Source organism: Hippocampus bargibanti, linkage group LG12, assembly GCF_051943395.1.
Source record: "Hippocampus bargibanti isolate YZ-2025 linkage group LG12, ASM5194339v1, whole genome shotgun sequence".
NCBI lineage: Eukaryota > Metazoa > Chordata > Actinopteri > Syngnathiformes > Syngnathidae > Hippocampus > Hippocampus bargibanti.
In genome coordinates, this window is record NC_142745.1 from 7,760,851 (window position 1) to 7,776,941 (window position 16,091).

Genomic DNA, 16,091 nt, shown 5'->3' on the forward strand with positions numbered 1-16,091 from the left:
GTCAGTGTCGTTGTTTAGGTGGGCGGGTGCATACCCATATGAGTGAGGCTGTGTCTCGCCAGGTGATAACGCTGAAAAAACCTCTTGTCACACATGGTGCAAGCATAAGGTTTCACACCTAAATGCAAAGTGGCAATTGTTACATGACTTAGGCTCCATTTTCATTCTTCGCCCTATACATCCCGACGCTATTGGTTATTAACCACACAGTTGCCAATTCATGCACAAAAATAAATTTCGTTCAGTCTCTGAGCGATGCAAAAACAACACCGCCATCATGATAACATGGCGCGGTTTCTCAACCGGTCATTTCATTCACGCATCTACCAGTAAGAGATATGCCAATCCTCCATGCTTTCCCGAAATGCCCAGCAGGCAAAAATCAGCACAACCACTACAGAGTGTACAAGTGATCTGAGCCACATTGTAAATTCATATGCATGAGCTCGCAACGCAGACGTGTCGCATAAATGATGTGTCTGGCAGACTTTGTGGCGAGATAACACATAGACAATGGAGGATGCATTATTTTGAAATATGAAGGGCCCGTACGTGCTGGGAAATGTCAAGGATCAGGCTGATCTCGGCCATCCTGGACATTCTGGGAAATTATAGGGCTTGGCATCTCGGGCTCCAACTGTTGCATTGTGAAAACACACTACAATATCATCGGAGAGTGGTCTCGATTTTATTGACGACGATAACCTTCAATTGCATAACTAACGCAGCTGTAACATTAACTCATTTACTGCCAGGCGATGTGCAAAAATGTTTCCACTCCAGTGCCAGGGTTTTTGTCATTTTCACTCAAATTGCAGGACCCACAGAATATTGAGTTTCAGGACTATATAAGCATTCAATGCAGCGTAAGAAACATTACACTTTGTTCTTTCATCAGACAAAATAGTTAATTCCTAAGTTATATGGGTCCGGAGTCATCTTAGCTTGATATGGGGGCGGCTGCACAAAATACAATGCAAAACATACATATTGGTTTATATTGCTCTTTAACAACAGCTGAAGCTGGAACAAAGCGCTAACATGGACGAAAAGCAAATGCTGCCCCTTTGTGGAAGGGAAAAACATTGCCAGAGGTCTGACCAGCGCTTTAATGGCACCCCCGCAAGAAAATCCAAAACCCAAACAAATTCAGAAACTACGCTACACGTCACACCTTTCAATTCTAGAATGAATTCGGGAATGGCAGCAAATGAGTTAATGTTACCAATTGCTTTTTTTAGTGAACATAAGTGGTTTTAATTTAAAAAAAATAGTTTAAATGAGGCTGTGTGCTAAAGTTTGATGGGCGCAGAGGGTTGAAAAAATTGAGGGGCAGGTGCAATCGACGCATACCAGTATGAGTGAGGCTGTGTCTGGCCAGGTGGTAGCGCTGAACAAACCTCATGTCACACATGGTGCAAGCGAAAGGTTTCACACCTAAACGCAGAGGTATTGCAGGTATTACTTTCAGACTTCGGTTTTAGCTGTTCACAATCCAACAGTGACGCAATGTGCGACTCTACTTAGAATTGATGGGTTGTAAACCAACATTTTCAAGGACTATAGCAAGCCTTTTCTAATTGTTTGTATGTGTTTTTTTTCCAATGGCCAGAAAGTGATGAGCGACAGCTGTATTTCTACAATGTATTTGCAGATATAATCAGAATTTAGGTGTGCGTCACATAGAGTGGTGTGTGATGCCATTTAAGTCAAATGTGATTTAAAGTGTCATGGGCAAGGTGGGCGCATACCCATATGAGTGAGGCTGTGTCTCGCCAGGTGGTAGCGTTGAAAAAACCTCTTGTCGCATATGGTGCAAGCATAAGGTTTCACACCTAAATGCAAAGTAGCAACATTTTAATGTTTTGATTTTTGTGCTTCACTTTGCACTTTCCGATTATGTAAACATACCTACGCTATTGGTTATTAACCACACATTTCCCAATTAATTCAACGACAAGATCTCAATCTGTGGACATTTCTAGCAGAACAGATTTAGCTAGAGTGGCTTTAAATGTTGTGATCTAATCCAAACACGATGACGGGTAAATGACACGCTAGCCACAGCAAGCTCAACATCACAAAAAAGGCTGACAGAAAGAAGCAAGTTTGACCAAATATGTTATTAATCAATCAGTGGGGGTTCACCACTGCTAATTAAGAGATGTACTTGACCAGCAATCAGGATCTTGAAAGTAACCAAATAAAACAAACGACAAAATATATTCAGAGAACCTGTTGGTTATGGTTTCAAAGTTGTATCCCCATTTAAAAAAGTACATTAGCTCTCTTCAAATGTCATAACTGTCAATGAGTTTTAAGTATGACTTTTGGCACATCCAAACAACAAGGCCACCCGTCGCCTTCTTTACCTCCTTGAACATGCATTCAATGCCCATGTTTGTATAGTTTGAAACCGTTTAAAGTAGGGCCGCGTGATATTGGAAAAACATGTGAAATGGGCGTTTGATGATTGCGATATTTCAAATATTCCAAAAAAGAAATTACCATTTTTATAATCTCAGGATTTTTTCAAAATAAGCAAACCCCGAGAATTAACCCATGTATAGTGCATGGGCCAATAGACTGATAACAACATATTGTGCAGCCCTACTTTAAATTATTTTTTCCTCATACGTCACAGGTACAGAACATGTAACTAATACGATGTCCCTAATACTATTAATACCAGCCACTGAAGTATTGATTTGTCTATTTTACATTTGATCTCTCTAGGAATACAAAGCGCATGACATATTAGCTAATCTGTTCCTATGGGTTTTATTTTCAATTAATACATTGTTGTAAAGCAAATGTATTCACAACTATAGGAATAAATACATTTTCACAAGACAAATTAAACTCATACGTCACAGGGGACTACTGTTTCACACACCCTCTAACCTGATAACACAATAAGCTGTCCACTGTAGTAAGCGCTGTATCCGGATGTATTAAAAAAATATATATATCCTCTATTTCCGTATCCGATATAGTAAACTACACACACGTGATTTCCTGAAGTGAATTGAAAAATGGAAAGGTACACACGGAATGTACTGGGCACGATGTACGGACCCATACCCGTATGAGTGAGGCTGTGTCTCGCCAGGTGGTAACGCTGACAAAACTTCATGTCGCACATGGTGCAAGCATAAGGTTTCACACCTAAATGCAGAGCATCAACAGCATTAATTTGTGTGTCTGCGCCGAAAGCAACAAGAAATCGTCAAGTGTTGAAAAGCGACTCATCCGGACTGAATTGATGTTTGTGGTTAATAACCAATGTCATACCCTAACAATAATGCCATGGGCAAAGGCTGAGCTAAAAAAAGGTGGTTGTAGGGAAATGACACTATTTTCTGATCCACTTACTTTACGCGAGTCAATAAAGTCAGTGGTGAGGATACCCTAAATCTGCCCCATCAACAACGTGTCAGAAGACAAGGCATTTAACAAATGTTGCAGCATCCTAACAGTGTGACTGTCTTAAGATTGGTAGGCGCATACCCATGTGAGTGAGGCTGTGTCTCGCCAGGTGGTAGCGCTGAAAAAACCTCTTGTCACACATGGTGCAAGCGTACGGCTTCACCCCTATGCACACAAAGTACCAGCTTTAGCGTGGAAAAGAAATTATTCAACTGCCGAAAATGATCGCCGCTAAACTTTACTAATTGTTCAGTAAAGTTTTGATGCACTAATCAGCGCTTCGTTTGTTGCAGATTCCACCAGGTGAGGAAGTACATCTGCCATTCCAATTCGACATGACTTTGCTCGACGACTATGGATGCTAATTCTACAGTCAGTGGTCCAATTTCTAAATGTTGAAGGACAATAAAAATCATCCAGAGAGCAAAAGGAACCAATCTGCAAACCTATAAACCTTTATAGCCAAAGGAATTGAGGTCCTAAATGGACACATTTCACCAAGAATAAGAGATTGCCTCATTTCTAGATTTATTTTTCAACGCTGATCGCAGGTTAGACAATTTTAGGCAGTTGTCAAGCTAAGCACAATATGTAATAATGTAACATCTGCAATGTAAAATCAGACATAAAAAGGAACACTGTAAAATACTGTAGAGGACTGATCTAAAAATTCTTATTGATCTGTTAGGGCTGGGCGATAATTCAATATCAATATAGATCGTGATAGGCACCCGATTCATATCGATAGATTATTTTATTATGGCGCTGTGTGTGTTGTTGGCACATATAGGGCAGCTGATTCCAAACAAATAAGCAGCAGCAGCTAAAACAAGAAAATGACTTCAAGATGGCACCTTCACAGCAGGTCTTGTATTTTGTTTTTCTCACTTCTTCATTTCCTTTCCTCACTTAGCTGCGGTGAAATGTAAATTCCTCCACTGCAAGACTAATAAAGGCTAATCCAATCCAATTAAACTAAGACTGTCTTAGCCGAGCCTAACACTCAGCATCTCAACTCATAATCAGCCAAAAAGGGAAAAAATGAATGGACTATGGCAATAATTAGCCTACTTAAAAGACAAAGACATCCTAAAATGGTTGATCAACAGTAATGGAAGAGGTTCACCACACTTACTTTGTCGGAACGTTGAATAATGGTGATGGTAACGATTGATGCTGCCCTGCTGAAGGATCACCACGTAACAATATACACCAAAAACAGTTAATTTCCATATTTTACATCAGTAAAAATGATCAAAATTGATGGATATGAACTTTTACTGTGAAAAAAAATCATTCACTTATTGATGCTCACATGCTGTCTTTTAAAATAAAATTACGTAAACGTTTCCTCTCCGGGTCCTAATTTTCAATTAACAAAAATAAAATGCGTATTTTCGGTCATATCGCCCAGCCCTATGATCAATAAATCATTTATATTTCTGTGAAAAATATCAGCTCAAAGAAAAAGTGAAAAAAGACAATGTCGTTAAAATGAATGAGCAAGGAAACAATCAATTGGCCTGTGCGGAGTGGTGTTGTTGAAATACATTCTAATTCGCTTCTCACCCACAACTACCCGAAATGATCAGAATTTAGGTGTGCGTCGCACTATCACCCTTCACACGGATTTAATGTCAAATAACATGATGAAATATTTGCCGGATGTCTTTGAATAAACGCCTTCATATCAAAGCTTCAGTGATGACGCTACCGTACGTCAAAATGTATGGCTTCAAAATTTATGATGCCACAATACAACCAAAACTCAACAATGAAATGCCATGAAGGAAACTGTAGCTCAATGCCATCAAACTATACAACCGCTCGTCAGGTATACAGTTGACATTACCCAATTCATGACACGTGGTAACACAATTTCAAGGCAGCCGTATGACCATGACAGTGTGCCCCCACACCACATTTAAAACAAAAAAAGGACCTACCTGTGTGAGTGAGACTGTGTCTTTCCAGTTGGTAACGTTGTATAAACCTCATGTCACACATGGTACAAGCATATGGCTTCACTCCTGAATGGAACACAGGAAGGTTAGATGCATTTCCAAATACCCAAAAGGCGACATGAAAAAGATGTAGAGGCATGCTATTGGGTGCTAGCGAACTGAACGTACAATGAGACATTACGCCAGAAAGAACTGGCAGACATCATAAACTAAGTTGTACAATTAACACGAAGCAGAGCTTAAGAAAATAAAAACAGGAGGTACTTTAATAATGTTCAGTCTGAGTGCAGATGTTTTTTTTTTTGAGCTTGCCGTTGTTGCAAATGCACCGTTTCAATGGTCAAGAAGCCAAATGTGGATTCGGTCGGGAGAAATAGAACTTCTCTTTTGGTTATTTCAGACTACTGATGTCTGCCATTGAATCTTTATTTGTGTAATGTGCCCGCTGTTGGTTGTCAATGATAAAACATGCTATCATAATATTAGTTTGCAATCACAAGGAGGGACATTTTTTTTTCGGTAGACGGTTTTCCAACAAAGCCTAGTTTTAGTAGAAAATTTCCACCAATTGCAAAATTAACTTGTCGGATACAGGACTTAAGTTAGACATGTTGTTGCTGGGTTATATTTAAATATTTTCAAGTAAAGGGGGAACAAATTCAGCATACCGGTATGAGTGAGGCTGTGTCTTGCCAAATGGTAACGTTGGAAGAATCTCATGTCACACATGGAGCAAGCATACGGCTTCACCCCTGAATGCATACAGTACCAAACTTTATTAAAGTGCTCCTGTCGGCTATAAACACAAATCAATTTTGACATGTATACGTTAGTTTGGGGCCATTACACACCGGGCTAAAGAGTTCCAAGTCACACATTAATGCTGATACTATAGGTACCAGTAAACCAAACATACAAAATGAAAGAGCGGTACAAAATTAAAGGACTCTTATATGTCTTGGGCTGCTTTTCCACTGTGTGGCACCTACACGGCGGGCCTCAGCTTGAGTGGATCTGTTGGATTTTCACGTTTTAAGAAAACAGTTGTGCTACCAAACAATAAATGGAGACTTTATTCCAAAAGGAGGCCGGCACGAGCATGAAGATAGACACTGGAGCTCTCAGAATTCCAGCACAGCAGCAGGGTATGCTAACGTTAGAAGGTGTATTGTTTTTTTTCCCAACAATTTCCGCCTCCAAATATTACAAAATCGCAATACCAACAAATCTGCTGCCGTTTACACCACATGGTCTCGTCACGTCATGCTTGGACCCCCAACCGACCAGGTACGTGAAATAGTACCGGGTCATGAAAGTGGAAATAATTCAATAGTGAGTAGAGCCGTGTAGGTAGCGCGCAGTGGAAGGGTGTTTGGGTGCCAATGCCCTGACAGTAAGGGTGAGGCCGAGACACTCGAATACTCCGACGCGTGATGAGGTCAGAGGGGGTGAGAATAAACATGTACCCGTATGTGTGAGCGTGTGTCTCGCCAGGTGGTATCTCTGGAAAAATCTCATGTCACACATGGAGCAAGCATATGGCTTCACCCCTGTACACACAGAGCAAATTTTTTTGGGAAAAAGAAAAAAAAAACAAAAAACAAATGATCTCAAGAGGACACACCCGCTTATTATGTATCCAGACATGCCAAAGGCGGTGGCATCAGTACATTTTATGTACTGAGTTATTGTTTTATAGTCGTTCACAGTACATCTTGAAGGAGTTCAACATATTTGTCCCCAGGCTAAGGTCAAAGTTGTCTCAGTGGAACAAATGCTTATAGGTTTGGGTCAAATAGTAACAATTTCTAGCAGGCCTGAGAAGACCAGTGAAGATCATTCTTAAAATAAAGAAGCACTAATGACCACTAGGCCAACAGGAAGGTTTAAATAAATCAAGGAAGAGCATCCTCATACCCGTGTGAATGAGACTGTGTCTTGCCAAGTGGTAGCGTTGGAAAAATCTCATGTCACAAATGGAGCAAGCGTATGGCTTCACCCCTACACACAAAAAGTATGTCAGCAGAAGCTAGAAACACAACAAACCAGAACCATCAACTCTTCCCTCAAGTGCAGCTCAGTTCGCTCTTATACGTCCACACATCCACCCTGCTGTGTCTAATTATGCCTCCACAAATTATGTCAGCCACATTAAAACTGTGTCCAAACATTTTTAGAGGGGACAAAGTAGTGACTGAGTGGAACAAAAGGAGAGCGCTCAGCGGATGGGAAAAGCTGATGTTTCGTACATTTACATGTATATGTTACACTAGAATGATTTGATGTTTGGCTGTTGGAACATGTCTGGATAAATCTTCATCCTTCCTAACATTTCAAGTCAAATAAAAATTAGAAAGTCAATTGAGAGATGGTCGTGTTTCTGCCTGCTGTTGACCGAGTGGGTAAGTGGAGGAACTTCTACCGGAGAAGCTAGTGTATGTAGACGCATACCAGTATGAGTGAGGCTGTGTCTTGCCAGATGGTAACGTTGGAAGAACCTCATGTCACACATGGAGCAAGCGTACGGCTTCACCCCTACATACACAAAGTCACACATTAGCTACGACCCCACTTTGGCATTAAAAGGGACAGTCATTAAAGGCTTGTTTGGGTCCAATTGTGTCATCTGCGATTTGGAAGCAATCGTTGTGTGGAGTCATGACACAAAAACAGCCACAGGATGTGAGCCAAGCATGCGTGAACGAGACACACGAGGCAGTAGCAGCAGCAGCAGCAAGACAGCAAAGAAAACGCGCAAGACAGCGACCACACTGGCTAGCGGAAGCAGACACATTTGCACCACTCGTGACTATGATGAATGACCTTTTCAACACTGGGGGGGGGGGGGGGGGTTGTTTGAGATAATTTGTTATGGTTTTATTTTTTGGGGCATAACCTGCCTCGCAAACGTTAAACGTTTTTCATTTAATTTCTGCTCGAAACTCACATCGTGGAAATTTTGCTGAAAGCCTCAAAAAAAAAAAAAAGGCAGATAATTACAGCGTAGCCACATGAGCGGCAGCAATTATAGATGTGGGTGGACATCAAAGGACTAATCAAAAACACGACAGGAAACTTTCAGTTAAAATGCACCGCTAGAAGATAACTCTCATAAAAATACTTTTATCAGTGCGACAATAATCATTAATAGTGGTTCATTCCACCTCGGCTACCATAATTTGAATGACACACACATAAAATCATGATCCGCCATGGATTATTGGAATTTATCATCTTTAAAAATAAATTGAATGTATGACAAGAATGAAAACTAATATCATGGTTATAAATCAATTATTACAAACACCAAAAATGTCTATTAATTAAAATGGTATGACTGCGATGTCAAAATAACCGGTAGTAATCCAGTTTGGGTTTCGTGTCATCTGACGTCCCTGTTTTCTATGGCCTCTTTTCATAAAAAAAAAAAAAACAAAAAAAAAACAATAAAGATTTAATATGACCAATAAATAAATTAAAACAATTAAATAAATAGTCCCTTGATGTCCATGCAGGGCTTCTCAATATATACATAGCTATATTATTTATTTTAAATAAGTGCATATCTGGCCTATTCCTTGAGGACAAACACTGTGGTCCAAGAGTCAGTTTTCAAGCCCACTATCAAGAAAACTTGCATTTATACATTTTCTTCCTGAAATTGCATTTTTAGAGCAAATTTCTGTGATCATTTGAGTGCTTATGAAACAAGGTTGGGATGAGAAAAAAAATATTGGACGCATTATAAATTGTGACCGTAGGGGGCACTGCTGTATGAGGCGTTAATAAGCTTGACTGTCTGCATTCATGAATTACATGTGGTCAATTATGTATTGCTCTATGTATTCTTGTCAATCAATGTCTAAACCTACCCATTGTCATATTTGAACACAATCTGTAAAACTGGCCCATTGGTGAAGACAAAATAATGTGCCAGGGACCTACTAATGGAATCCACCACAGTCAATGGAAAAACAAGTTGCATTTTAATGATTTGCTTAGATTCATTTCCTTGATCCGTCAAAATATGTCTCAAAATTTGTGGACTACTGAAACACAAAAACAATTAATGAGGTCATTAATAAATCGACTGACTGAACTTATCACATTAAAGTTGTTTGCGTAAAAAAAAAACTACATAAAAAAATGAAATCGCTCTTAAACACTCTTAAACATCAGTAAGCAAAAGGAAATGTGTGCAGTTCAAAAGCATGGTTACAAAAAGACATTGCTGTCTTTGTACGATAAGTACCATATTCATATTTTTGGGGACCCTTAGCACAAAAGCAATGCAATCTACTCTTCTTGGCCATTGGTGTTCAAACAAAACTGGTCTGAAAAAGGAAGCGACAGGATGAAAAAAATACCAGTCCAAAATAATGTACTTAAACTATTCATGAAAAATGCTATAAAAAGCAAGGGTTTTTAAATAGTGGACTTGGAACTGACGGACCACACACTGATAGACCGCCTGGTGAAGGTTTACTTGGTGTTGAGGAAACAATTAAGAGGACACATGTTATGTTTGAAATGCTTTGGGCTGAACAGATTTTACTTTTTCTTTGCATGTTGGTGGCTTTGTTGGAAATTACTGTCCACAGACAAAATGAACCCTGAACATCCGTCCATTACCACAAGTGTCAGACTACAGAGGCAGTCTGGAGGATATAAATGCAACATGGGTACGGTTAAAAGACGCATACCCGTGTGAATGAGGCTGTGTCTCTCCAGGTGGTAACGCTGAATAAACCTCATGTCACATACGGCACAAGCATACGGCTTCTCCCCTAAACCGAAGAGCACCAGTTTTAGTTCAAGCTCCCACAGAAACCACTAAAACTGTGAGGCAAAACCTATTATACGATACCAAACAGGCCATTTGACACCTTAACAGTTGCTGCAGAGTGCTATTATCCAGACCATTTGATATTTGCTGTTTTAGGGCACTACAGTTGATAGCACGATGCCTACCTGTGTGAATGAGGATATGTCTCTTCAGGTGGTATCCGCTCCTAAAAGCTCCGTAACAGTGGTCACAAATAAAGTTTTTCTGCACTTTGGAAGATGGACCATTCTCATCTCCACCTGTGCCCTGAGGAGGACAGTAACAAATACCCGTTCAGCAACATTTCTTATGCACCAGTCATAAATTAAGATGTTTGTAGCCATACCTTTTCCTGACTGTCTTGTTCAAGAAAAGTTATATAAGTTATTTATAAATATCCTACAATGATGGTTTATTTTACAATCTTTGTCTAGGATTGATGGAGAATTAACTTACAATCCCCTCCAAAAGGCCGTGGTGCTGCTCCCCCTGTTATGCACATAACTGCTGTTATTGTGCACTGCTCAGCCCTGCTCCCCCCTCCCCCAGCTTTCCTCTCCAGATCCTCCACCCCCTCCACATCTTCCATGTGCTCCCCTTCCCCCACGTCCCCCACCCCCACCCACAAACAAATGTGTAGACTGGGGAGAGCCCATAGAGGGGGAGAGCTCCAAGACCGTTCCCTGTTTTGCAATCACAGCGACTGACCTTCCCTCCCCTTCCCTCTTGTTCTCTCACTTTACAGGGCGCCACTGATTTCCTGTTCTTTTTTTTCTGCTGCAGGTCCTCATTGGTCCTCATGTCCTTCTCATCAAGCAGGCGCGGCGCTTGGAATTCACCTTCCTTCCGGATCAGCTGAAATAAAAGACAAATAATATCATTCCAGAGTCCCTGCGTTATGGAACATGTGGACATTTTAAACACAATTGAAAGCCACTAGTGAAAATATGTCGGGTTTTTGTAGCACTGAGAAAATGTCAACACTTAAAAAAATATCACACGTGGAATTCAACTGGTACAATTTCCCAGCTCAAATTTCATAGTGAATCCTAACCAATGGTGGACAGCTCATGCCAGACGGGAGGATCATGTGACTCTGGGGACCACGTTCAGGCCCGTCCCTCTGCGGTGGTGCGTGTCCGAGTGGAGCCATCATTTTTTTGGGTGGAGCTGCCATAGTGCTGGCTTGCATCAGGGCCATGCTGGAGAGCACCGCTTCACAGCCGAGCAAACCGGCCTGGGAAATGAGAGATGAGATTTAAGATTAACTTTCTGTTGACACGCACTCACTGCACTGCAATTATAGACGACAACATCCTGAGTGACATAAGACTGTTCATCAAAAAGTGGATTGCAACCATTTTGGTGTTATAAAACACAAACCCATTTCATATGGTCGCGGACTGAGCTGCTGGGCAGGTGTGACATTGCTGTGGTAACGGTGTGTGTGAGCGCAGGGACAGGGGTGGGGACAAGGTCATCCAGAGAGCCGTCAGTCAGGATGGTCAGGCTGGTGGGAAGCCACACCCACCTCACTCATCTAGCATTCAAACTGAAGAAGAGGAGGATGTGGATGAAATAGACAACACAGGGAATTACATCACTTTTTGACTTTTTAGCTACATACACTACCGTGGTTATGTTTACCCAAGTATGGGCTACTGGAACCAAACATTCATCTTTTCTGAATATAATATGTATTGCACAAAATATGATGACATTAACTTTAAGTACATTGGTAAATTTACTTATTTGTTTCAGAGATCTACACCTAAAGCAATCTGAGTGTAGCATCTGGGGAAATATCTAAACTTCACCCAGCAATGGTACGAATTTATACTGCAAGGTGACAAGCAACACAGAAATATATGGCAATAACTGACAACGCACATAGCATGGGATATGTTGACATAGGGTTATGATATGAATTTATATGAAAAATGACATTTAATCCACCACAAAATGCCTAAAATAAGAAATAAATGTAATCTAGTATAATCTTCTTTTGATGTATTAAACGTGGGAGTTGAAAGTTTGTCGGAAAAAAATATTGGACAACAGCGGCTGGAGATAACGTTTCTTTTTTTATACTGACAGTCACACTTCACTAAATCTTTCTTTAGCAACAAGCTAACAACACAACAGGACACGTTTAAGACGTTGAATAAAAAGACTCGTTAACTGCAAATGTGTATTTTCAGCATGATGTACAGTGTGTTTCCCCTATAGTTAGATACACTCGTGTTATACTTATGAGACCTAAAGTTTTTTTAATGAATATATTTATTTGGGTGAAAGCCGCATTGCTATATTAGCTTCGCTAAGCTAACATTGTTAACACATTTTAGGAATAATAAAAATAACAAAAACTGCAACATTATGGACCACCTTCTATATATAATGGTTTTAATTCACTACTACCGAATGTTTGGGGAAGATAAATTACTATATTTCGACATTGTGCAGGGCTTGGCCTTCGCGCGTCAACCAAACCTGACGCTGGCTTAGCGAACATCAAGTAGCCATTAGCTGGCTTGCCTTGGTAGCGCCCTCGCCCACTGAAATGTTATACACTGCGTATTATTTTACACCATTTGGTCTTTAATAGCACACAGAACCTCGACGAATACATCAGTGGGTCGCGAAATGTGGATTAAACGACGTCGCTCTCTGGGTGACTATTGGAAGACAAAGCCCAAGTCGCTCGAGACTAGATGGGGCGATAACGACGCTCATAATGGCCGTCGTGGAGAGCCTCCCCCTCTCGACGAACAAGCTAACGTTAGCTCGCGACAGCTAATGTCGAATCTAAAACATCGAGTAAATGTCTCCCGTCCACCCTTGTCCTTGCGTGGGCGTCCAGAACGAAGCTGCACTAACCACAAAATGTCTCGCGAAACACAAGAAACCCCCAAAAAGGCAATGAAATGGTGATTATTTTACCTTGGAGCTCCGGTCGGCCGAGGATTTTCGAGAGCGTCTAGTTTACAAACACAGGAAACGCCACAGGATGTAAGCACCCACTCCCCCACGCAGCAGCAGCACAGCCTCCCCGAGCCAAGAGATCATCTTCTTCAACCACTCGGAGGCCAGTCAGTATCGATATAAGGAACCCTAACACTCGTTGAAATCATTTGGCTATTAGATAACGGCGTTCACTCGACGTTTCGATGATATTTTTCGTGAGAGCTGTTCTGGCGCGGTTAACCGCGGACAGAGGCGCGACTGAAGAGACGCAGATGGAGGAAGAAGAGGAGGAGAGAAGCACTCAGCACAACAACCCCCCACTGCAGCCCCCTTCTCTCCAATAAGACACAAAAAAAAACGTGCTCACTGATTTGAAGTACACATTTCAAATTAACCCTCTATATTGATTTTCATCGGAATGTTAACTAATATACAGTAATTACATTTCAATTTATAGCTGTATATTCTGGTATGGCTGCCCCCAACACGTATCTGGCCACTGGCAGCGTTCATTTAACATTTTATCAGACACTCGACACTAATTGTGGTCATGACATACTCAATTGTAGCTATACATTTTGACATTGGCAAGAACACGCAAATTTGTCATTTTACCAAATCTCAATGTAGAGTTGATAACATATATGTGCGCATGAATTGTCATGCATAGCAGTTTCCTGGATATATAGGGTCAATTTTTAATAGCGTTGATACAGCGTTTATTATTTTTAGTATATGATGAATACCGAGGTCAGAAAAAGTTGTGGAAAAAAAACAGCACAACATATCACTAAATGACAAAAAACGATGCAGTGACTCTCTCTTTTAGATTTAGATCCCAAACAAAAGTTGGTGCTTAATTAAATTATATATTATGATATGGAACCGGGATCAAAATTAATGTTCATGACTGGAAACATCCACTTTTTACGATTTCCAATCTTCTGTAGTGAGTGACACAGGTCTATAAACGTGTAAATAAAAATGTTGTTTATCAGTGTTGGTGATTCTTTTCTTATAATAATAAATGACTGACGTGAAGTTGTATTAAAGCTTCGTTTAAAACACACTTGCCTGGTTATGTATAACAACCGAAACGACTTCATACTTTTGTTTCATCTCCCTCTATTTTTTCTTCTTTGGAAATATGTTCGTGTAATTTAATGTAATCTTGGATTCCTATGCTCTTAAAGTGTAACTTGTAAAGTACGCCGTTTGATTTAGAACAATAAACAAAACAGGACCAGGTAGATGTAACTTAACACCAAAGATCATTGGTGCATAAAAGTCACATGATCCACCTCCTCCACTCCTGTGACACCTTTCATTTCACTCCACCTTAAATTGTCCTCACCGCGAGTGTTGCCAGGTTCTACTGTTTACCGGCAGCAATTTGATTAAGAGTGAGATCATATTAAATTCAGAACGATTCCAATTGTGTGCGTTGGTAATGTGAATTACTTTCATTATACTAACTACAACAGAGAGCCACATTGTGGGAATCACCTATTTTACTTTCCACTGTATCCTTTACTTTGAGGACTATCATATGGATCTGGCAACCATGTATCAGGCTGCAGCCAGTGTCAGGTGTCCTGAAGTTTCGTCAAAACTCCGCGGAAGTACGTACAGGTAAGACACCTTCTAAATCTAAAGCGATGCCGTAGAACATACTGAGTGGATACATATTATTAAAAATCGTCTTTGTTTCGCCATATGTTGTACGTAGTTTAGGTGTCATTATGTGATCTCCGTCTTCATTGAGGGATGATTTACTCAATCCGATCCCTTGTTGGTAAAATCAAATATTTGATCGATTAACGATGTAATTAACGCACCTGTTTTTAGCCAACTTTGAAACTTTTCATAATCATTACTTTCATATCCAGCCCCGATGTCGTACACTTGGACTTAAACTAATGATATACTAGCAGCATATCATTTGACATACATTTGTGTACAGTATGAGCAGGATTCTCCGGTTTTACTAAAATGATCAACAATCAGACGTTCTGACAATTTAAGAATGATTTAAATCTTAAACTTTCTCTCGGGGCAGTTACGCATTACGCCCCTTTTTGCGTCTGAGTCAGCCTATTGCTTAAGTATTTTAGTGTGCTGTGGTTACTTCAGGATAACGAGAATAAGTTCACTGTGCCCCTGAGACAAAAAAATAGACAATGATGAGGAATATTGACGTTTTAACTTTGGTCATGTAAAACTGTTGGAGCTTTATATTTTATCAACTGAAAAGAGCTGAAAGGCTACATTATGGACCATAACCAAGCCCAGCACTCCCTTCCGGTTTGCCATATGTGGTTTTAATGACTGCACACAATTGCCAAAGCAACAAACGTCAACATTTTAGGGTATAAAGGATATAAAAACCAACCATGTAATGTGTCACACTTCGAGACACCCCACCCTCTTTGGTAATTTATTATTTCAATTAATTTAATCGGAATAAACAATGGAAAGAATTCTGAAAGTATGTTTTTTTTTCGTAAGCCTTCATTCAGTAGCTCTGGCATTGTACTAGTTGATATGTCACACGCCATTGCTGACACCGTGATGACTTCTTAATAATGTCACACAACTCCTCCATGTAATCAAACACTTTATCTCAACAGAAACACAGTGATGGCAAATAAATCTATGAAATGAAAGAATGTTAATGCATAAGGCCAGAACAGGAAGTAAAAATATAAATGTGTGTTCAATAATTGGTCCAAAGTCCACATGATATGTTGTCATCGCTGTGATTATGCAAGAGGGCAAGAACGGATGACCCAGACATTGAGAAAAAAAATCAGTGCTTGGTGCTGGATATGGTAGTCCACTTGTCAAGGCAATCAAACACTTGCGCCCGCTTTGTTTGCTTTGAATTTAACTCCTATGATGAAATG

The 16,091-nt window shown here is 40.2% G+C and overlaps 1 protein-coding gene across 33 annotated transcripts in view; it reads right to left on the reverse strand.

The window, feature by feature from the left end:
* The window catches only part of znf740a (zinc finger protein 740a), a 28,291-nt gene that overhangs the window by 5,336 nt on the left and 6,864 nt on the right, over window positions 1-16,091 (reverse strand). For 2 of the 33 annotated variants that reach the window (XM_089010428.1, XM_089010408.1), the window contains exons 1-16: window positions 13,162-13,489; window positions 11,602-11,770; window positions 11,273-11,455; window positions 10,927-11,073; window positions 10,365-10,485; window positions 10,097-10,180; window positions 7,845-7,928; window positions 7,311-7,394; window positions 6,860-6,943; window positions 6,062-6,145; window positions 5,376-5,459; window positions 3,511-3,594; window positions 3,085-3,168; window positions 1,752-1,835; window positions 1,354-1,437; window positions 35-118 (exon numbers count right to left, since the gene is read on the reverse strand). In XM_089010428.1, coding sequence (XP_088866554.1) covers window positions 35-118; window positions 1,354-1,437; window positions 1,752-1,835; window positions 3,085-3,168; window positions 3,511-3,594; window positions 5,376-5,459; window positions 6,062-6,145; window positions 6,860-6,943; window positions 7,311-7,394; window positions 7,845-7,928; window positions 10,097-10,180; window positions 10,365-10,485; window positions 10,927-11,073; window positions 11,273-11,455; window positions 11,602-11,646 — 1,420 coding nt within the window. In that variant the 5' untranslated portion in view covers window positions 11,647-11,770; window positions 13,162-13,489. Of the gene's footprint in view, window positions 1-34; window positions 119-1,353; window positions 1,438-1,751; window positions 1,836-3,084; window positions 3,169-3,510; window positions 3,595-5,375; window positions 5,460-6,061; window positions 6,146-6,859; window positions 6,944-7,310; window positions 7,395-7,844; window positions 7,929-10,096; window positions 10,181-10,364; window positions 10,486-10,926; window positions 11,074-11,272; window positions 11,456-11,601; window positions 11,771-13,161; window positions 13,496-16,091 lie in introns of those variants that run through there. The other 31 variants (XM_089010410.1, XM_089010409.1, XM_089010440.1 and 28 more) reach the window with 29 other exon arrangements.